This window comes from Oncorhynchus masou, chromosome 28 (assembly GCF_036934945.1).
Source record: "Oncorhynchus masou masou isolate Uvic2021 chromosome 28, UVic_Omas_1.1, whole genome shotgun sequence".
NCBI lineage: Eukaryota > Metazoa > Chordata > Actinopteri > Salmoniformes > Salmonidae > Oncorhynchus > Oncorhynchus masou.
Window position 1 is genome coordinate 28,378,161 of NC_088239.1, and position 24,391 is coordinate 28,402,551.

Here is a 24,391-nt window from a genome sequence, read left to right on the forward strand (position 1 = left end):
GTAACTATTATTTTACAAAATAAAGTTAAAATCATTGCAAATGTTAACTCGAGCAACCAGAATTAGTTTAGATGTCCCTTGCTTGAGACAACGCTTGCACCTGTGCCTTTGCTCGATAGAGCAACTCTAACCAGTTGAGTGCGAACGTGGGGGAAGGCTGACAGTGAATTAACGTGGGAGTGAGGGCCAGATACTCGCAAGTGACTGAGCTGTCCAATGACATGCAGTCTTATTCTTTCTTTCTTTTTCACCTAAAGGTAGGACACAAGCCCATTAGAAAAACGTATTTTTTTTGTGTGATTTGATTTTTTGATTTTTTTTTTTTTTTACCGCAAACTGCTCCTCCCTTCCTAAGTCTTCCCGGTTGTGGTCTGACTCAAACTTCCAGATTGCATGGCAGAGTGGACTGAGGAAAATGGCCTAGTCACTTTAACTCCTCCGTCGCAAAAGTCTCTTCCACGCAACTATTTGTATTCAGAGGGACGTAAAGTCGTGTCAAACAAAAATGTCTGCTCTACATTTTGAAGAGAGCGGGAGTCACGCTTGATCCCCGAGCCTTGAACAAGTTGATTGTCTATCTCAACGATCGATCGACGGTTGGATGTCAAATGGTCCATAATAACTTGCAAAAGACGCACTCACTTTTGGACAGACATATGGATTCGCTCGAAAACCCTGGGCTACAAGTATGTACAGTTGCAACATTTTATCATGTCTATGTCGCACGTGTATAGTAATAAATAACTTGCCATTTATGAAGTTATCCAACAAAAATAGATGCTAATACCTCATTTCCAATACCATCTTGGCTTGACGCCAAATGTAACGAATCAGTAAACCATGACCAAAACGTTGGAGGAGCCTGCGTTATGCCAGGTAGTATAGCCTACCTTTTGGATAATAAGGACGAATATTCTTGTAAAAAGTGAAACAACTAGTCTACTATTGTTTCAGGTGTGTTACATAGGTATAGCTGTCATTCGTTTGAAGACAATTGAATTACAGCAGCCTGATTATTTTACCTGGTGATCCTAGCCAACTGGTTTATTAGGCAATGTTTCTTACATTTATGCATCAGTAAATATTAGTACATTTTTTGCATGGCCAGTGCAGTACGTTATTAGCCTTGGGGGTTGGATATGAAATCCACGCAGTTAAAATGGGGTTTGCTTTGATGTGATTAAGAAAATATTTAGATGGTCTCTTGACCAGTTCAGTGGTTCAGTAAGATGTCTGAATAATTTTACATGACAGGATTCAGTAATAGAGAGCAATAGTAAATGTGTCGTTTCGTAGGCATTAACTCCACGGTGACTCGTTGGCCAAAGCCTATGGGGAAATGAATGATACAAAAAAATATATATAAATAGGTTTTTGAGGTAACTGAAAGTAAGGTCTGTGGTTGACACAGGCGTCGGGGGTCTTATACGTTTTGTTCTCTGATATAACGTCATCAGCTAACGTCACTTTTTGTGAATTTTGAAGCATTTATGTAATCGAAACAAGAACATAAAGCACATAAAAGGCTATATAATTCATAAAGGTCATGTTAACTGACTGATAGGATCTCAGATCTTATTTTCGGCATTCCTATAATGGCTGAACAAACCAGAGGAAACTCATTTCCATTTTTTTTGTACTACAAGCTGGCAAGCTCTACACTCTGAGAAAAAAAATGGTTTTAAGAGTTATTTGGCTGGCTCCATAGAATAACTCTTTTTGGTTCCAGGTAGAATCCTTTTTAGTTTCATGTAGAACTTGCGGTACAAATGGTTCTACATGAACCCAAAAGGGTTCTACCTGCAACCAAAAGGGGTTTTACCTGCACCCAAAAAAGTGTTCTTCAGAGGGTTCTCCAATGGGCAGTATATAATAGCCTTGGTTTTGAACTACTGAAAGAGCAGATTGCAATTATGATAAGTACTGGATGTTGTACTATTTCCACTTGCCAATCTGTTTATGAATATAGTGAATTCATAATGAATGATCAATGACAACTAGGCTGCTCTAATAAAAATATATAGCACATATATGCACCAGAAATGACATTCAACGTTGTCTAACGTCACTGCATATTGAGTGCCTGCACCAAAATGGGTATTTTAGAGTAAATAGACGAGACATAATAACATTTGGATTGGTTTGATTTGGATTTGGTTTCTAAGTAACCAACAGAATAGCTTTCTTTTTATATTCATAATTTACATGTCCTGGGGGAATGTTTTGGAATAAAAGCAGATTTGGTGTTTTTGTCAGTTGCTACTAGCAACATAGCACTTCAGCCCTGTAGTGCAGTTTCCCGAGGTGTAGCCTATTATGATCACAAATAGTATATCAACTATTGATCATATGAGCCCCGTGCAATAATGTCCATTGTTTTTATTTTCAAATGACTTGAAAACTAACTTCAGTGCCACCAGAATCTTTTCCCATAGTAATACACTCATTGTTTCCCCTATATTCCCCGCCACTCTTCCCCCAAAATAAAATATTTAAAATAATATATATTTTTATTTTCTACAATTTCTAAAATTTCTGCTGACACACGCTTTTAAGATCAGAGTGACAAGTTACAAAACCTTCTCACAGTCGTTCAACAAAACAACATCTCCTGGGAAGACACCCCCACCACCCACACGAAGACCCCAGCTTCTACGACCAACATAAGATGTCATACCCCATATGTCAACACGTCATACCCTTTGTTATCCAGGTTTTAGTGTTACCTTCTGATAATGGTCTTTAAAAATAATAATAATAATGTTTTCTCCCCTTACTGAAGTCACATGGAAAAGGAGCACAGAGGAAAGGCAGATTCAAAGGATCAGATGGAAGCACCTCTTCAGATACAACAACCAACAGCTTTGTGCGACAGGTAAGGGGAACAAGCACGCAGCGTTTAGGTCACCTAAAAGGTACTTATCATCTCAGTATCTTGGAAGGTCTGTGGATTTTCTGCACAGCCAGCGATCCCAGTGGTTGGCAGTGAGAATCTGATTTAGGAAGTGCGGGTGGGAGTGTGAAAGTAATCCTGAGACAGTACCCTTTTCTGACTTTGAATGCGTCGTCGAGGGGCATTAGGTCACTATAATGGTATGAATGTGATGATATCTCCAGGCGTTCTGTATGCGCTAGAATATCTGGCCACCGGACACTTACGACATCACCTCTGCACTGGATGTTTACCGCATATAATTGGAACGTTCTACGTCTATGGTTTACATTACATAGCCAGTAAAGTTCATACTGGCGTTAGAGTGAAAACAGCCAAGTCATTGATATAAATCATTGCATGTTGCAACGAAAGCCCCTTTGGTAAACAGTGCTTGGGCACAGTATGTTAACGATCTCTGTGAACTGCCGGCATCGGTGGCCCTGTAGCTCTGCACTCAGTAGCTTGAGTGTGGCTGGCGAGACTGTGGCTTATTATAAAAGCAGACCCTCTGAGGTACATGGTGTGTACGTGAAGCACTCGCGGCGTCTGGTTTTTGTTGGAGCAGCGGACCTGCAGGCGACCGACAGGGAGAGGACGGGTTAAGGATGGGCTCCTCGGCAGAACTGTTTCTTCCTTTTTTGGAGGAGACACAGATCTCCTCCTCTTTAGCAGAGCAGCGGTGAAACCAGAGTGGGAGCAGAACAATATGGCACGTTGTGGAATTGCCGTCTGCTTTCTCTCAGGCACAGAGAAGGTGTTTGAGTTGAGGCTAAGGGGAGCTCACATTTGCTTTCACCGTGTGTTTATACGATCAGTGAAGAGTTGCTGTGTGGATTAGGGTGGTGGTGAGGGTCTTCTCAGCAGTGATATGTCATGGCTACCCTCCTTCCCCTCAACCCCCCCACTGGGTATGCCAACAGACTCATTAGGCCGACCACCTCTGACTGACTGTCGTCATCCTCTACAACGCTCTCAGTCTCCGTGACCAAACTCAATTAGACTGAGCGCGACTACAGTAACTTACATCCGAGACACGACACTGCGGGAGACGCCGAGACATGAGCGGGAAGTTACGACAGGGAAGGAGCGTCAAGTAGAGGGGAGAGAGAGAAAGGGAAAGAAAAAGGGAGCGAGGGGGAACGTATGAGGGTCAGACAAGCAACCACAGTATGTCTGAGACACAACCCTGCTGAGAGAGATACCCAGACATGATGTAGGATGTGAGAGAGAAAGTAGAGAGAGAGGGGAAAGGTTGTGTCCCGGGGTCAGACTGGCAACGCTAAGAGCAGCTATAGTATCCCCTTTTAGATGTTTGCTGGAAGAGGACTGCAGGAATAGCAGCCCTTTCAGGAACTAAGTTACTAAAGTAACTACAGTGCTTTTTGAATTGTTTTATCATAACAGCGGGTTAAGCTGACCTTCTTTCCCTTCCCCCTCTCCCTCCCCATCTTGTTGGACATGATTATTTTCACTTCTCACACAAGTATGAGGCTGTGGTGTCTAAAACTTTAAACTAACACAGAGTGGGAACTGGGTTTCAAAACATGTTTCGCTGCCTATTCGTCAAGCTGTCAAGCTCCTTTTCATTTTCTCCGGACATGTTTTTCTTGTCTCATCGTAATCTTCCCTCTTTGTTATCAGAGCTCAGACTCAAATGTACACATCACCAAAAGTTCAGGTACATTTTGTGATGATTTTATGTTACTTTCCTTGAAATTATCTACAAAAGTCTCGCCTATTCCCTGCGAATGCTCATATCGCACGTTGTTTGAGTGCCTTCCACTCTTCTCCCATCTCCCCAACACCACACCTGTTGGCACGGTGACTCAATCCCAGTATTCATGTGGGCGAGTGTTCAGAGGCTCATCGGGGTTATTGTACGCTCGATCCATTACACCTCTCATCTCTCTCTCCTGCAGTCAAACTGCTACGTAGAGAACGGTCTTACACAGAGAGAGGGCAGACAGAGACAGGGGACGAGAGAAGGGGAATAGAGACGGAGAAATAAAGAGAGAGAGAGAGAGGGAAAGAGGAAAAGAAATAGAGAAGTGCCCTGTGACTCTTACTGCCCGTGGGGTTTACGGTAGGATGGAGGAGGTTAAGAGCAGTGGTGGTCCGGACCACTCAGTCAGCAACCAGTGGGAGTAGTGGTGGTGCGGTCACTCTCTGCTTTAAGTCCAACGCTGCAAGAAGATGGAGTAGTCTCTAAAGGACTACGACTGCGTCATGGACTCCATAAATAATGTTGAACCGAGCTGAATGTCATTGAGGGGATGGTAACTGATACTGTATAATTGCAGGGATAAAAGCTTGAAGGGCACTGCAGTCTAATTTGTTTAAGATTTTAGGCCCTCTGTCCAAAATGGAATCGTTCCCAGGTTACATCCCAAATGGCACCCTATTCCCTATGTAGTGCACTACTCTTTACCAGAGCCCATGAAAAGTAGTGCACTATATAAGAATTTGGGTGCCATTTGGGATGTATACACAGTGCTGCCAAACCCTTTGTAGGATTTATCAGATTACCATGCATCTCCTGAGGCCGTATCTAAGTGCTCTGGACATTTATTAATAGTATAACAGGAGAATAGAATGAGATGCATCCAAACAGCCATAAATGTACATGTTTTTAATGCCCAACATCCACTGCTGGAGTTTCAGTATGTGATTTCTGCGGCAGGTCTTTGCATTGACTGATAAGGCATTTTACACCAGCCTGGCTATACAGCATCTGCCATTTCTCAAACTCTGGTTTACATAAGAATTATGTAATATCTCCTGCTGCTGCTTCCCACTCTCTGCTGTGTTTATGTGAAAGGTCTCACTTGGCTTCCCACTCTCTCTTCCTCTCACTCTCTCGCCCACCTCCTCTCTCTCTTTCCCTCTTACTCTCTCTCCCCATTTCTCACTCACTCACTTTCTCTCTCTCTCTCACACTCTCACGTTCTCTCACTCACACACTCACGTTCTCTCACTCACACACTCACGTTCTCTCACTCACACACTCACTTTCTCTCACTCACTTTCTCTCACTCACATTCTCTCACACACTCACATTCTCTCACACACTCACATTCTCTCACTCACACACTCACTTTCTCTCAGTCACACACTCACTTTCTCTCAGTCACACACTCACTTTCTCTCACTCACTTTCTCTCTCTCACACTCACTTTCTCTCACTCACATTCTCTCACTCACACACTCACTTTCTCTCTCTCACACAATCACTTTCTTTCACTCATATTCTCTCACTCACACTCACTTTCTCTCACTCACACTCACTTTCTCTCACTCACACTCACTTTCTCTCACTCACTTTCTCTCTCTCACACTCACTCACTTTCTCTCTCTCACACTCACTCACACTCTCACTTTCTCTCACTCACACACTCATTTTCTCTCACTCACACACTCACTTTCTCTCACTCACTCACTTTCTCTCTCTCACACTCACTTTCTCTCACTCACATTCTCTCACTCACACACTCACTTTCTCTCTCTCTCTCTCACACAATCACTTTCTTTCACACACTATTCTCTCACTCACACTCACTTTCTCTCACTCACACTCACTTTCTCTCACTCACACTCACTTTCTCTCACACACACTCACTTTCTCTCAGTCACACACTCACTTTCTCTCACTCACTTTCTCTCTCACACTCACTTTCTCTCACTCACATTCTCTCACTCACACACTCACTTTCTCTCTCTCACACAATCACTTTCTTTCACTCACTATTCTCTCACTCACACTCACTCTCTCTCACTCACACTCACTTTCTCTCACTCACACTCACTTTCTCTCACTCACTTTCTCTCTCTCACACTCACTCACTTTCTCTCTCTCACACTCACTCACACTCTCACTTTCTCTCACTCACACACTCATTTTCTCTCACTCACACCTTCACATTCTCTCACTCACACACACATTCACTCACTCACACACTCACTCACTCACTCACTCACTCACACATCACTTTCTCTCACCCACACACTCACATTCTCTCACTCACACACTCACTTTCTCTCTCTCACACACTCACTTTCTCTCTCTCTCTCTCTCTCTCATAATGCCATTTGGGACACTGACTCTCTCCATAGGGATAGGGGTAGAGGTAGTGGTGGTGTGGTGTATGAAAGAAAGGGTGTGGTGGGGTCTGCAGGGGCAGGAAACCCCCTTTTCATTCTCTTGATTAGAGACTTTTTTATTTTAATCTGCAAATTATGTTTTCTCACGTAAATGGAGGGAAGGGGTTACGCAAGCAAGTTATTGGCTGTGCCACCTATCAAATCTGGCAACCCCAGGGGGGGGTGGGGGTTATGTAACTGATACTACGGACACAGACAGGATATGGAGTAACCTAGTTGCCTCTGTTCAGGCCACTGACAACCTTATAGACCTAAGTCCTGCAGACATTTTTAAGGACGCCCCAATATGTGGAGAGGATGTGCCTCTGTTCAATGTTTCCAACAGTGCATGTTTTCTGTCGTCTATGAGCCATAGGCTGGCAACTGAATCAAGCATTATGCTTGTTGTTGGCTACATATGCAATGCTCATAATTTATAAGAATAATAGAATAACCATTCATGTTAAATGGACTTGAATACAAGATGAATGGTTTGGACCTATGGGGTGGCTACTGTAAGGCAGTTAGTTTATGGTGGCGCATCACTTGTCTCCTCTGTTTGAGCTAGTGGCACAGAATAGCAAGACTGCCATCTGGTGGTAAGAAATGAAGAGGCACTTCCCCATCATGAATTTGAGCTACTGCATTGTCAGTCAGTGTTGGCATGCATGTCCTTGGAGTTGAAGTTATGTGAATAGGTACTAACCTATAGGACTCAAAATGAAAAGAGAAAAGGTTTTGCTTCTGTTGTAGTGTTGTAATAGATTGTTTTTATGTTAATAGAATGCTCATTGAAGCCCACGAACGGCATAGAATCACATTATGTCCCAAACAGTTGTTCATCCTTTTAGGGTAATATATCCAGGAGTGACCTTGTCTTGTTTACCTGAGGGGAAATTGTAAGATGGATGCCTGTATAATCTCCTCCATTCCCCTGTCCTGTCAGGAGGAGAAGCATTAGAAAGCAGTGCCCTCTGTTACGAGCAGGGCAGTCTTTGTCTTCAGGCACCCACTCTCTTAGGGTGGCTCCCAAATGGCACCCTATTCCCTATATAGTGCACTATTTTGGACCAGAGGCCAATGGGTCCCGTCTCAAAAGTAGTGCACTGTTCAGAGAATATGGTGCCATTTTGGATGCGCACTCAGTGATTAAATGAGAACGCCTGCAGGACAGACAGTGGGGCTGAGACCTGCCAAGTCGCTTTGTACTTTCCTCAGGGGAATAGACAATGATATCATTGTATCTGAATCCTCTGTGTTGTTTTTGTTTTTTAGTCACTGTGAATCATTACTTTACATTTCTGATAAATAATGGTGTGTTGGTATTATCATTAAACCTTAAAGTTTTGATACATTACAGGAGACCTAAAGTAGTGTAGTATAGTCTAGTTTAGAGGTCGACAGATTAATCACCTTGGCTGCTTTAATTAGGGCCGATTTCAAGTTTTCATAACAATCGGTAATCTGCCTTTTTGGACGCCGATTATGGACGATTACATTGCAATCCCCAAGGAAACTGCGTGGCAGGCTGACCACCTGTTACGCCAGTGCAGCATCAAAAGGACCTTGTGGCTGCAAGGAGCCAAGGTAAGTTGCTAGCTAGCATTAAACTTATCTTCTAAAAAACATTCAATCTTCACATAATCACAAGTTAACTACACGTGGTTGATGATATTACTTGGTTAACTAGCTTGATATTACTAGGTTAACTAGCTTGATATTACTAGGTTAACTAGCTTGATATTACTTGGTTAACTAGCTTGATATTACTAGGTTAACTAGCATGATATTACTAGGTTAACTAGCTTGATATTACTTGGTTAACTCGCTTGATATTACTAGGTTAACTAGCTTGATATTACTTGGTTAACTAGCTTGATATTACTAGGTTAACTAGCTTGATATTACTAGGTTAACTAGCTTGATATTACTTGGTTAACTAGCTTGATATTACTTGGTTAACTAGCTTGATATTACTTGGTTAACTAGCTTGTCCTGCGTTGCATATAATCAATGCGGTGCCTGTTAATTGACCATCGAATCACAGCCTACTTCAACTTCGCCAAACGGGTGATGATTTAACAAAAGCACATTTGCGAAAAAAGCACAATCATTGCACAAAGGTACCGAAACATTAACATCAATGCCTTTCTTAAAATCAATACACAGAAGTATATATTTTTTTAAACCTGTACATTTAGTTAAAATAAATTAATGTTAGCAGGCAATATTAACTAGGGAAATTGTGCCACTTCTTTGCGTTCAGTGCAAGCAGAGTCAGGGTATATGCAGCAGTTTGGGCTGCCTGGCTTGCGAACTGTGCGAAGACCATTTCTTCCTAACAAAGACCGTAATTAATTTGCCAGAATTTTACATAATTATTACATAACATTGAAGGTTGTGCAATGTAATATTTAGACTTAGGGATGCCACCCGTTTGATAAAATACGTAACGGTTCCGTATTTCACTGAAAGAAAAAACGTTTTGTTTTCAAAATGATAGTTTCCGGGTTTGACCAGATTGACCAAAGGCATGTATTTCTGTGTGTTTATTATAATTAAGTCTATGATTTGATATTTGATAGAGCAGTCTGACTGAGCAGTGGTAGGCAGCAGCAGGCTCATAAGCATTCATTCAAACAGCACTTTACTGCATTTGCCAGCAGCTCTTAGCAATGCTTGAAGCATAGCGCTGTAGTTGTTCCCCTTGCTCTGCATGGATAACGCTGCTTTGATGGTGGCTGTTGTCGTTGTGTTCCTGGTTCGAGCCCAGGGAGGAGCGAGGAGAGGGACGGAAGCTATACTGTTACACTGGCAATACTAAAGTGCCTATAAGAACATCCAATAGTCAAAGGTATATGAAATACAAATGGTATAGAGATAAATAGTTCCTATAAAAGCTAAAAGCTAAAACTTCTTAACTGGGAATAATGAAGACTCATTTTGAAAGGAACCACAAGCTTTCATTGTGAGAACAAAAAGCTTAGCTTTTTTACATGGCACATATTGCACTTTTACTTTCTTCTCCAACACTGTGGTTTTGCATTATTTAAACCAAATTGAACATGTTTCATTATTTATTTGAGACTAAATTGATTTTATTTCTGTATTATATTAAGTTAAAATATAAAAGTATTCATTGTTCATTCAATATTGTTGTAATTGTCATTACTACAAATATATATAAAATCGGCCGATTAATCGGTATCGGCTTTTTTTGGTCCTCCAATTATCGTATCGGCGTTGAAAAATCATAAACAGTCGACCATCTAGTCTAGTCTAGTATTCACTCTTAAAAATGTTGGGTTAAAAACAACCAAGTGCTGGGTAAATAGTGGACCAAACAAATATTGGGATTTATTTTATTTAAAAAAAACTTTTTCTCACAGCATCAACAACCCAACTTAAAAAAATCAATGAGTTGTTTGTGGCAAAACTGCCAACTTGGGATGTTTTTAACACAGATTTTTTTTGAGTTGTATATACTGAACAAAAAAATAAACGCAACATGGAAAGTGTTGGTCCCATGTTTCATGAGCTGAAATAAAAGATCCCAGAAATGTTCAATATGTGCAAAAACTTTTTTCTCTCAAATATAGTGTACACATTTGTTTACATCCCTGTTAGTGAGCATATCTCCTTTGCTAAGATAATCCATCCACCTGACAGGTGTGTCATATCAAGAAGCTGATTAAACAGCATAATAATTTCACAGGTGCACCTTGTGCTCGGGACAATAAAGGGCCACTCAAAAATGTTGTCACGCAACATAATGCCATAGCTGACTCAAGTTTTGAGGGAGCGTGTAATTGGCATGCTGACTGCACGAATGTCCACCAGAGCCGTTGCCAGAGAAGTGAATGTTTATTTCACTACCGTAAGCTGCCTTCAATGTTGTTTTAGAGAATTTGTCAGTACGTCCAACCGCCCTCACAACAACAGACCACGTGTAACCATGGCCAGCCCAGGACCTCCACATCCGGGCTTCTTTACCTGCGGGATCATCTGAGACCAGCCACGCGGACAGCTGATGAATCTGAGTTGTATTTGTGTCTGCAATAAATCCTGTCTGTGGGGAAAAACACATTCTGATTGGCTGGGCCTGGCACCCCAGTGGGATGTCTTGGCTCACAAGTGGGTGGGCCTATGTTTAGATTAGGGCTTTAATTTATTTATTTCAATTGACTGATTTCCTTATATGAACTCTAACTCAGTAAAATCGTTGAATGTTGCGTTTATATTTTTGTTCAGTATGGTAAAGTATACAGTAGTATAGTACCTATTAGGTCCATGTCCCTGAAAGACCTCTGTACCCTCACAGCACTACTCATTTACATGTGTTCTCATTCAGATAGTACAGATTTTGTTGTAGAGTGGTGTATCACGGCCCACAGCTATTTGTCATGGTAGCTGCGTAAGGAACGAGTGAGTGATGATCACTTCTCTGATACAATGGGGATGGTAGTCCCCCTCCCATTGCCTCTGTGAAAGGTCTCTGCCTGTAATGATGCTCCTCCATCAAAACAGTGACGCCTGTCACACCTACCCCAGAATGAGGCATTGATGTGACACTCCGATTTATCAAGGCAGAGAGGAAAGAATGTGCCATATTTTTAGTTTTTTTCTAACTTAGTGGGCTCTAAAAAAAAGTTCCCGCTTGCCCAGATAGAAGATGAATATATATTGATTCATTACAGTACATATGAAAGCATCACTGGAGGCTATCTGTAAATACTGTAAGAGCCTGTTCCCTTCCCAAATGATGGGCCTATGGACTCTGGTCAAAAATAGTCCACTATATAGGGTAACAGTTGGGACGCACACTCTGCTTTGGTCAAACTGGCCCTGCCTGGCCTCGAGAGTACGGGGTTTGCCCTCTTGTCCGAGCTCAGCTCTCTAGCCGACGATCTGACAGTAGACGTCACGTTACGATTGTCCTTGTGACAAATAGCTCTCTGGAACCTGTGGCGCGTACTAGATGGAGCAGAGAGAGGAGAGCAGCATGAACAAGGAGAGGGGAGCGTCTCTACTGGCACCCCTTTCCCGTATATAGGGCTCCTGTTAAAAGTAGTGCACTACGTAGGGAATAGGGTGCCGTTCGGGACGCAACATATAATAGCAGCAGCAGCGGAGGGCAGGAGAGAGAGACACCGTCAGCGGCTGGCCTTGCCCCGTGGAGCGGTGGTGAGGACACTGCCGTCTGTTTTAGTCACAGCACAGCAGATGCCAGAGTATCAATGTCATTCCTGCATACAATTAATGCCTTAAAGGGATACGTCGGGATTTTGGCAACGAGGCCCTTTATCTACTTCTCCAGAGTCGGATGAACTCGCGGACACCATTTTTATGTCTCTGTGTCCAGTATGAAGGGAGTTAGAAGTACTTTCGTGAGGGAAGGCTAACTAGCATTAAAGGCAATGACTGGAAGTCTATGGGTATCTGCTAGCATGGTAGCAGATACCCATAGACCCTCAGTCATTGTGCAAACGCTAGTTAGCAACTTCCTTTAAACTGCACACAATGCTTCAATGCCAAAATCCTGAAGTATCCCTTTTAAGCCTGTATTAGCGGGATCAAACGGAGACCCACATTGTGCTATAAGGACGACAGCCATTGAAATGACTCAAACTTTCCTCGGCAGAGGGGGAAAAACACTGAGGTTGCTGTAGAGTGTTGGAAGAAATGCTGCTGCTTACCCAATGCAGCTTATGATGTAAACAGCACAGCTCTCCCCGGGAGAGGGAAAGTACTCATAAATACCAGCCTTTGAGACACCGAAAGGAGATGATTCCAATCAGTGAGTGAGTGAGTGAGTGAGAGAGTGAGTGAGTGAGAGAGTGAGAGAGAGAGAGAGAACAAAGAGGAGAGCGGGAGAGACAGACCAAGGAAGTGGGAAATAATGAAATAAAGTTGGTTTTGTCGGGAGGGAGAAAGGGAGAGAGCGTGAGGGTAAAGCCTATGTTCTAAGCCAGTAGTGCCGGTGGCCAATTGAAATTCAGACTGTGTATCATCCATCCCTGTGTACTCAGACAACAGCACCTGCTCTTCAATGCAGCGAGGAGACAATGGTAAAGATAGGACAGCCAGTCTCTCTCACACTCCTCTATCCTTCTGTTATACCCCTCTCCTCTCTACCCTTCTCCGACTACGACAGGACACTGAGAGAGGAGGTGACTGAGAGACATTACACACCCTTGCAAGGAGAGAGAGCGGTGGGAAGGGATGGTAGGGTGAGCGAAGGGGCGGAGAGATGGAAGGCTTGATTGCAGCAGAGACACAGCAGTGAGTACATTAAGTTCTGGATTCAATCATCTGTTAGGCTGAGTGCACTGGGCAGGGCAAGGCAAAGAGCAGGAGAGACAAGGGGTGGGGTGGGGAGGAGAAGAGGGGAGGGGAGGGGAGGAGAGGAGAGGGAGAAAGAGAGGCGATGAAGCCAGTGTTCCACTCAGCGCTCAGACATGACTGAGCCAGGGACCACAGGGAAAGAGAGAGAGAGTCCTGCTACTGCTGCTGCTCTCTGCACCAGACACAGACACAACCAGACACAGTCTCTGTTCTCACCAGCTTGCCCAGCAGCCAGATCTCTGTCTGAGCCTCTGCCCTACCTTGCCTGACCACTGCCCTGCAGTGTTCTCTGTTTTCCAGCAACACACTTTCTACAGAAGACTTAGAAAGAAAAGGAAGATTAGAGAGAAAGAGTCCTGTTGACTCTTTCCTGTCCGTCCTTCTGACTGAACCCAAGGTGGAGGCAGAGAGAGAGAGAGGAGGCGTGGCGTAAGCGGCGAGGGCAACGCCCCCCCCCCCCCCTACTGGAAGGACAGTGGTAGCTCCGCCTCCACTTTTGAGTCAGGACCCCTCTGCACCGTGTGTCCCCCAGGCGCCTCTACAGGACAAGACGGTACACACACACACACGCATGAGGAGCTGAACCAGAACCAAGGGAGCCAGCCAGACAGCCAGACAGCCGGTCAATCAGGCAGACAGCCACCGTACGGAGCTGAACAGCAGCAGTACTGCAGTGGATTTGGTTGAAAGCTAAATAGAGGAGCAGCCCCGCGGTGCTGAAGAGGATAAGGATTTGGGTTGGGGTAACAGGCAGTGCTGTAACAGACCTGCGCCTCACTCAGAGGCACTCTACTCTCTTGGCCTCTGCTGCGCTGTGGGACATGGGGGCGGGCTGGAGGGCTGAGGCGGCACTGGAGTCAAATTCGCTGTGGAAACTGCCCTGCCGAGAGTTAGATTAGATAGTGCTTGGGTCTGACTGTGAGGATCTAATTGCACGTGTGGAGGGGGAGGGGGAGGGGGGGGCTCGGCGTGGATACGGCTCTCTCCTTCTACTCCGTCTCCTGCCTTCGTTCCCATTCTCCCTTCCATCCTCCCCCCCTGCGGGCCGGGTGTTTAGCCATGGACCGAGGCTGAGTGGATGCTGCTGCCTGACAGGGTGTCTGTGAGGCGGCTGCCGTCTGTTCCTGAACCCCCCTGATCCCCCTTCATGCCGTGCTGTGGGCTGGGCCATCGCCGGAGAGCACAGCTTCCATACGTGAGTCTGTTGCCTAATTCTATCAATTTAGCACCGAGAAGAGATTTTAATAGAGGGAGAAGGGAGAGGGAGAAAGTGTAATTGCTTTTTCCACTGAGAGGGCAAACAGAGGCGTCAGGTATTAGTCTTAGTAATGTTGTACTGTGTTCAACACCGCATACGCTACGAAAGCGTTTCCGTTAATGATTCCTTCTAGGAATACCTGTAGCTCGTTCAAAGTCGTGTGTGTGTGTTAAATCAAATCAAAGTTTATTGGTTGCGTACACAGTTTAAAAGATGTTCTCGAGGGTGTAGCGAAATGCTTATGTTACTAGCTCCTAACAACGCAGTAAAATGTCCAACCAGAACACAAATAATATACCCCCCCCCCCCAAAAAAAACAAAAAAAAAATCTTATCAAGAAATGTTTTAAATGTCAGAAGGAATCCAATTAACCCAAATAGCACTGTAACAGTAATCCAACTGCAATCTATACACATATACACCAGAAGAATTGACACAAGATATACTCAGAATGATAGGTACAGCACTAGATATTAGAGTGGGCTATATCATGAATCCAGTATGTAAATAAATATGTGCTGTGAATAAACAGTGCAACTAAAATGGGTAAAGTAGTACAAAATATGTTTTATTGTCACATACACCGGATAGGTGCAGTGAAATGTATTTTTGTTTGTTTCTACCATAGTAGTACGGCGTCCCTAGAGCAAATGAGGGATAAGTGCCTAGCTCAAGGGCACATTGACAGATTTTTCACCTTGTCAGTTCGGGTATTTGAACCAGGGACCTTTCGGTTACTGGCCCAACACTAACTGCTAAATATGTATGTGTATGGACAGTGTGTGTGTGTGCGCGCGTGCGTACATTCCTGTATGTATGCAGGCACGTGCAAATGTTTGAGTGTGTGTATAAATAATAAATTAAAATATGCTTCATTTTCACATACACCAGATAGTAGGTGCATGTATGCCTGAGAGAGTGAACACAGCAACAAGCGCACACGCGCGCACTCACGCGCACACACACACACACACACACACACACACACACACACACACACACACACACACACACTTTCTCTCTCTCTCTCTCTCTCTCTCTCTCTCTCTCTCTCTCTCTCTTTGTTTATCTGCAAGCTTAATTGTTTCTCTGTTCCGGCTGCACCCTCCCTGAGACTGCAGGGTCTTGCTGCGAGAAATCTTAGCGCTCGACTCTTAGCAGACTGCCAGCTTTCGACCCATCCAGCCAGCCACACTAGGAGGCAGCTGATGCATCTTTTATTTCATGTTTATTTTGGGGATTGGACAGGGAGAGGATGTCGTCAGTGGGTGGAATAGAGCAATGTCCTCAGACTCCGCGCTGCAGACGCCGGGCACATCCCACTGGGCACAAATGTCAGTTCAACGTCCAGTTTTGATTTACATTTGGTTCAGTTTATTCGTGCCCGGTTATAGACTGAAGAGATAGAAGTCTCTTGGCTGGCTCTGCACTCTCTCTCCCTGCAGTGTACTGTGAAACAGTAGCTACTGTTTCACACGCACACGCGCACACACACACACACACACACACACACACACACACACACACACACACACACACACACACACACACACACACACACACACACACACACACACACACACACACACACACACACACACACACACACACACACACACACACACACACACACACACACACATAATACAGGGACTGCTGTCACCACTAGATGTCCCTGTAACCCCTTTCAGATCAGATGTTATGCACTCGCACACACACACACACACACACACACACACATTTTACACATGCACCCAGCAACGCAGATTTTATGGCACTATAACCAACTCATGATGCATTCGTGCAGTAGTATTTTAATCAGGTTCACCTTTGTATGAATTATGATGTCACCCCAGATCTCAATTATGATGTCACCCCCAGATTATAATGTCACCACAGAGCTTGGTTGTTAATGTGTACAGAATGTTCTTAGATTTGGCCTGTAGTTTGATATCATTCCATTATGACGTTTTGCTGGTCTAAATCAAAGCCAGCCATAACTAAATGCTTACAGTAGATGCAGGTTTTTATCTAGATCTAAATGGGGCTAAGGTGGTGGGTGTGACAAGAGCGTGGCCATGGGCGTGGCCAATGGAGTGGTCGCTGACTGAACATTTCAGAGGCCCTCCCGTTGGCCGCAGTGACAACATTTGTCTGTTTTAAAACTAATTTCCTGTAATTATACTCATTTTCCATGTGGTGGAGATACCATTGTGCAGTTTGATAGCAAAATTCCTGCAATTCTACAGATTTTCTCATGGGGCTAAGAGAAAATGTGCAGTTTTAAAGCTACACTGAACAAAAATAAAAATGCAACATGTAAAGTGCTAGTCCCATGTTTTTCATACGAACAATTTGGGCACAATTTTGTTTACACCCCTGTTAATGAGCATTTCTCCTTTGCCAAGATAATCCATCCACCTGACAGGTGTGGCATATCAAGAAGCTGATTAAACAGCATGATTATTACACAGGTGCACCTTGTGCTGGGGACGATAAAAGGCCTCTCTAAAATGTGCAGCTTTGTCACACAACGCCACAGCTGTCTCTAGTTTTGATTGAGCGTGTAAATGGAATGCTGACTGCAGGAATGTCCATCAGAGCTGTTGCCAGAAAATGTAATGTTTTTCTCTACCATAACCCGCCTCCAACGTCATTTTAGAGAATTTGAAGTACGTCCAACTGGCCACACAACCACAGACCACGTGTAACCAGGCCATCCCATGACCTCCACATCCGGCTTCTTCACCTGCGGGATCCTCTTGAGACCAGCCACCCAGACAGCTCATGAAACTGTGGGTTTGCACAACCGACGAATTGCTGCACAAACTGTCAGAAACCGTCTCAGGGAAGCTCATCTGCGTGCTCGTCGTCCTCACCAATCTTGACCTGACTGCAGTTTAGCGTCATAACCAACTTTAGTTGGAAAATGCACACCTTCGATGACCACTGGCACGCTGGAGAAGTATGCTCTTCTCAGATGAATCCCGATTTCAACTGTACCTGGCACAGAGAAGGCAGCATGTATGGCGTCGTGTGGGCGAGCGGTTTGCTGATGTCAACGTTGTGAACAGCGTGCCCCATGGTGTCGGTGTGGTTATGGTGTGGACAGACATAAGCTACTGACAACGAACACAACTGCATTTTCTCGATGGCAATTTGAATGCACATAGAAACCGTGACGAGTTCCTGAGGCCCACTGTCGTGCCATTTATCCGCCACCATCACCTCATGTTTTAGCATGATAGTTCACGGCCCCATGTCGCAAGGATTTGTACACAATTCCTGGAAGCTGAAAATGTCCAAGTTCTTCCATGTTCTGCGTACCCGCCAGACATGTCACCCACTGAGCATGTTTGGGATGCTCTGGATTGATGTGGGACAACATTCCACAGGCCACAATCAACAGCCGGATCAACTCTATGTGAAGGAGATGTGTCGCACTGCATGAAGCAAATGGTGGTCAAACCAGATACTGACTGGTTTTTTGATCTACACCCCTATCTTCGTTTTAAAGACATCTGTATTCCCAGTGATGTGAAATCCATAAATTAGGGCCTAATTTATTTATTTCAATTGGTTGATTTCCTTATATGAACTGTAAGTCAGTCAAATCTTTGACCAAATCAAATCACATATTATTGGTTACATACCATACGCCTATTTAGCAGATGTTATTGCGGGTGTAGCGAAATGCTTGTAACATAGTTGCGTTTACATTTTTGTTTAGCGTCATTTCCTGGTATTCTAAATATTGTGCCATGGCTTATGGTATCTGATTGGCTCAAACATCAAACTTGCAGTGAAGCCGCTCAACATCTACATCACATTAGGCGTCTGACAGACTCCCATCCAGGGGGAACCACAGATGCAACCAGGGCCAACGCCCCACTCAAGGGCACGTCAACAGATCTCCCACTGGGTCAAAACCGAACCAGCCCCCAAGAAAAATAAAATAATTCCATCCCCCAAGCCCCCCCCCCCCCCCACCCCAATTCACCAACAGCCAACAAAATGAACAAAAGAGAAAAAAAGAGAAAAACAAAGGAAAACAGAAAACAATAATGCAGAAAACAAGCACCAAAACTCATAACAGCACGGCTGTTTGGACATAAGCAGCCCGAAAAAACCCTGAAATACATAGTCTTTGTCCCAAATGACTCCCTATTCCCTATTTAGAATAATTTAGTCACTACGTAGTATAAGTATAATGCGGGATGAAGCCATAGAGGTTGTACATACATTTCTATGGATAAATGACACTAGTCCAATCAGCATACAACACATGCATTATGCTGCCAGTACAGCTGTTATAGCTGCTACTATGTCAGACTACTTAAGTCTTTTAGCTGACATAATGGTTGTAAATTATCCTCTGCGGCGACGACAAAAAAAATCCTCATTACCGCTCTTCCACAGTGGTTTCTGTTTAAGTCTAGGACTTCTATACCAGGCGGTGTCAGAGGAAAGCCCTAAAAATTGCCAAAGACTTCAGCCACCCTAGTCATAGACTGTTCTCTCTGCTACCGCCTGGCAAGCGGTACTGGAGTGCCAAGTCTAGGTCCAAAAGGCTTCCTAACAGCTTCTACCCCCAAGCCATAAGACTCCTGAACAGCTCATCAAATGTCTACCCGGACCTGTTTTATATCCATGCATTGTCACTTTACCTCTACCTACAGTACATGTACATATTACCTCAATTACCTTGACTAAACTGTGCCCCCGCACATTGACCCTGTACCGGTACCCCCTGTATATAGCCTCGCTACTGTTATTTTATTGTTGCTCCTTAATGATTTGTTATTTTAAAAATGTTCTTCTTTATTTTTATTATTTTTATTAAATGTTTTTATTTTTATATTTTTGTTTTACCGTAGTTTATTTGAGTAAATACTTAACACTTATCTTCCTTAAAACTGCACTGTTGGTTAAGGGCTTGTAGGTAAGCATTTCACTGTAACGTCGACCTACGCCTGTCGTATTCGGCGCCTTTCCACAAATAGAATTGGATTTGATTTGAAGTCACTTTGGCCATGTGTGCCCGGGACGCACACTCATGTTGCTGTGGTCTGGATTAACACTTAGAAAAGAGCGGATTTTTAATCTGAATAATGAGTGGATTAGTGCAGGGCTGCAGGCTGCAGGGGTTAGGCTTACTGCCCCTGTGCAGCTGGAGAGATGGCTGTTGTTCTACTCACATGCTGGACACTCTGAGCAGGGACCAAGGGCTCTCTGTGTGTGGGATGCTTTTGAAAATGCAGAATGACGTTCTTTGTGGAAGAGTGACATGAATAAAGCATGTATGGATTTTTATTTTTGTGTATATATGGCTATTTTACTACTGTAGACTACAGTATATGGTGTGATAAGAGCCCAAGCAATGTTCAAGTGATTCTAGCTGACTTTTGAACTTCCGAGGCTGCTTACTTCCGTGACACACCGCTCTTTCTATGTCACTCCTCTCACATGTTTCCAATATGGAGGCCCAAACCGCCGTTTTACGTCCGAAATGGGGCGGAACGCAATTACGCTTGCGTTGGAATTTGGAGCGCGAAAAGGGAGACCTTGCCTGGATGGGACTCTTGTCTGACACTGACAAGTTGCAGACGGAAGGACCAGCGAGGTCTTAGACGCTCTGCACGGAAACGGGGCTAATTGAAGACAGCAGGCCCGGTCAAACTCCTTTTATTTGGTTTGCTTTTCCTGGTTCCCGTTACGCAACATGACCGGAGAGTAGTGCATTTGTAGCAGCGGAGGCTGCTGAGGGGAGGACGGCTCACGGAGCGAATGGAATGATACCATTCCTCTGCTCCAGCCGTTACCACAAGCTCGTTCCTCCACCAATTAAGGTGCTCCCAACCTCCTGTGATTTGTAGTCTGTTGCACGAGTTTAGCAACACAGTGAGCGTAGCAGCAACAGAGTAGACACAACTCCATAGGGGCAGTTTCCCGGACACGGATGAAGCCTAATCCTGAACTAAAAAGGCATTATCCATTGAAAGTTCTTATTTGTCCAGGGCTAGGCTCAATCTGTGTCTGGGACACCACCCCTTACTGTCTTTGCAGGAAGTGTGAGGTGTTTAGTACTGTAGGTGGTTTGGTGTGTGTGTGCTTGTGCCTTTTAAGAGTATGCAAGGTCAGCGGTTTGATCATGATGTATTGCTATTCAATGCACTACTCTATGTATGTCCATGTCAGTATAGAATCTATCTACTCACTGTCCACTCCTGGAAGAAATCCAGTGTTTCTTCACTTTTTAAGAGGTTATACTAAAACGATGCAGTCATTTTCTTCAAAGTATGTCACATTGGCTGGGTATGTGATGAAAGTGAACCAAATAAAGAGTGAGACACGAGACAAGCGTCAGAGCATTTCATGGAATACTTTATTTTTCCCTGAAACATAAAGTTGAGCTCATGAATGCTAGTGGTGAGATAATCTCCCCTGGCGAATGTGTGACCTGGAATTCCCAGTTTTCCACGCGTTGGGATGAGAGCCCAGAGCCGGAACGTCGGGCCAGAGCAGACACTTTGTATGGAGCTGGGTTTCCTTGGCAATGGATGAACGTTCCTCCACTTTTCCCAAGAGTGGTAGGGAAACGTCCGGAAAAATGGGATGGCTCATTGACCACAGAAGAAGACCCCAGAAATATCTCAGTTTCACGCAGGATTTTACAGGCTTTTGACATAATCGGTCATCTCACCCTCGGAGTAGTGGAAACTGTGATATACGTCTGCGGAGGCCTTGTGTATGTATCGTAACTCACTGGTCTGGAAACACTGATCTCAATGAGACCCAGTGGTAGGTGTGATCAGAGACAGATCTGTAGGGAGTTAGGTGCTGCTGTTTAAAAACACTCACCGGGCTGGGTTGTATACATTAGTGCACACAGCAGCAAAAATGTTTGGGGAAAAAAGGTATATTCTTTTCTTATTTGAGAAATTCAGGATAGCCCCCCTCCCCTCCCCCTGTTTTGGCGGAAGAGACGAGGGCCTATCCTGGAAATAGTGAAGATGGTGAAGTGGCACCACTCTCCTTCAGCTCGTCCTTCACTACTGTAGATTGATGCTTAAGATCTTCACTTGTGTAACAGCATACTGGTGTTGTCTGGTCAGGCTCCTATCAAAATACAGCTTTCCTAAATGGATTCTCCTTAGAAAACAAATGAAGAATATAGTCAGAAGTGCTTGTCGTCATTTATATTCGTGTGTATACACGACATTTTCAGTTCTGTGAGTTCTACAGTAGGGTTGCAAAATTCCCATAACTTAAAAAAAAAAAAATCCCAGGTATTCCACAAATCCTGATTGGAACATTCCCGGAATCAAGAGGGAATAAATAAAAAAGGAAATCCGGAATCCTCTAATCATGATTTCTGGAAAACCTGAATTTTGGACAAATTACCGGAATGATGCAATCCTACATCCATGACCTGCTTGTTGGTTGGTAACATATGATTCATATGCAGTTCTTTTCATCACCCAATTCATTTCAGTCATGTCTCTGACTACTGACACGTTACACTGGATTGGTGCTGTCACCAGAAAGAGCAAACTCTACCAAAAAATGCTATCCGGAACATTCTTTTCATTAACCGTAGGCTATTTTCCAGCATAATAATGACATCCAAACAGAGCTGATGGGCAAGATAAATATCTACAATAAATGTTCATCCCCTTTAGTATTGGGTGCGAATGACGAACCTCTGTGTCATATCTGAATACAGTCGGCTATAGGAAGTTAATGTGTGATGACTTTCTTCAGACAAAATAGACGTGTATACGCTCTTAGAAAAAAGAAAGGCTTCCAGAAGGGTTCTTCGCCTGTCCACATAGGACACCTATGCGCCTGTCCACATCCTCCACTGTATACGACACCCCTCTGGCTTGTGCGTCGACGACCTATATAACCCATCTCTATAAAACACACCGAGAAATGGCCCATCGTCGAGATACCATTACGCACTTAGGGAGCGCCAGGCACGGCCCATGCCAATTTAATAACGGGCACCTCAGAGCGCCTGTGCATCCACGCTAAGTCAGGCGTCTCGTAAAAAAGGGAACAGATGCTTCTCAGCATCCAATTAAGAGAGGGGATGCAGAAGACTCCCTCTTCTCCTTCTCTTCCCTCTCCTCCGCGCACCAGGAGACGGTCATTGGCCCATATGGATACTTGAGCACAGTTAATTCGAGTGGCAGACGTTAGAATTGTATTAGGGCTACATAAAATGTTACGTAAAGGCTACCATTAGTTCTGAACCTGAACCTGTTAATTGTTTGTTCATGATTATGTAGGTCTAGGTTGTTTGGAAGGTGTGTGTGTGTGTGTGTGTGTGTGTGTGTTTGTTTGTGTGTGTGTGTGTGTGTGTGTGTCCATGCATGCCACTGTAGAACAATTACTATCCAATATAAATTACCTACCTCAAAACGGCAGTGATAGTTCCAAAACTAAGTCACAATCTTTTCAGTTGATCTGTATTGACATGTTGTATAAACAAATAGACAGGCGGCAAATGGAAAGAGAGGGGCAGGGGGTTGAGTGAGAGAACTTGTGAGCGTGAGAGAAGTTTATTGAGTAAGAGAATGAGTGAAAGTGAGAGAGGCGGGCGAGATTGAGTTAGAGGGGTAAGAGTGAGTAAAAAACGGAGAGACGTTGAGATCGTGGTCAGATAGTGGGAGACTGGGTGTAATTGTGTGGCTAGAGGATAGTAAAGGAAAAGGCTGAAGGGTTGGGAATGATAAGAGAAAACAGAATAAAACCTCATTCCTAGTTAGTTTACCCTCACCCCATTGGCTTGTCAGAGTACCTATCCCAGCTTGGGCGCCCTGGCAACAGGTGCCAGCCAGGCGAGAACACATACAGTACCCTAGAGAGAGGGGGAGAGAAGGATGGAGGAAGGGGGAGAGAGAAAACAAGTTTGACGTGGGAGAGAAAGAGATGTGAGATCGAGGAGCTTCAGCAACACAAGGTAGGGTGAGGATTGACGAGAGAGAGAGAGAGAGAGAGAGAGAGAGAGAGAGAGAGAGAGAGAGAGAGAGAGAGAGAGAGAGAGAGAGAGAGAGAGAGAGAGAGAGAGAGAGAGAGAGAGAGAGAGAGAGAGAGAGAGAGAGAGAGAGAGAGAGAGAGAGAGAGAGAGAGAGAGAGAGAGAGAGAGAGAGAGAGAGAGAGAGAGAGAGAGAGAGAGAGAGAGAGAGAGAGAGAAACACCTAGACAGAGAATTGTCAGTAGATTTCCATAGCGAGTTACCAGGTCCGGTATTCCAGCGGATGCTCTCTTGACTCTGTCACCCTCTGGGAGTGATGCTGATCTCTGATCTGCCTGTCTGAGGATAACTTCATAACTCCGCCCTCTGTTACCAGCAGAATCAGTGTTTTCCTCCTAATGCTTCCATAAGCCCACCCGTGGGAGCCACCGGCAAGGACCTGCTCAGCGATTGGACACTTGCTACGGTACAGCAGGAGGGCGGGTTATAAACCTGCCGGTTTGGGCGTTGCATATTCATCGCCAGCCATGAATACATAATCAGTCCAGGAGGTTACTCTGGACTACCGGGAGGAGGAAGAAGAGGAAGAAGTGGATACAACTTGGAGGGAATTCACTCTACTTTCTCAGGTCTTGACAATGGCGACGATTGCGCTGCTTGGAGAAGCAGAAAGGTGTTGACGCCTTGTTTTCTACTTGCCTTTCTTCTTCCTCTTTTCCTGTGGGTGTGTTTG

General features: G+C 44.3%; 1 protein-coding gene across 6 annotated transcripts in view; it reads left to right on the forward strand.

Moving 5' to 3' along the window:
• Positions 1–226: 226 nt before the first annotated feature.
• The window catches only part of cacnb2a (calcium channel, voltage-dependent, beta 2a), a 106,951-nt gene continuing 82,786 nt past the window's right edge, over positions 227–24,391 (forward strand). For 2 of the 6 annotated variants that reach the window (XM_064941817.1, XM_064941821.1), the window contains exons 1-2: positions 232–686; positions 2,783–2,875. In XM_064941817.1, coding sequence (XP_064797889.1) covers positions 609–686; positions 2,783–2,875 — 171 coding nt within the window. In that variant the 5' untranslated portion in view covers positions 232–608. Of the gene's footprint in view, positions 687–2,782; positions 2,876–14,407; positions 14,613–24,391 lie in introns of those variants that run through there. The other 4 variants (XM_064941818.1, XM_064941823.1, XM_064941825.1 and 1 more) reach the window with 4 other exon arrangements.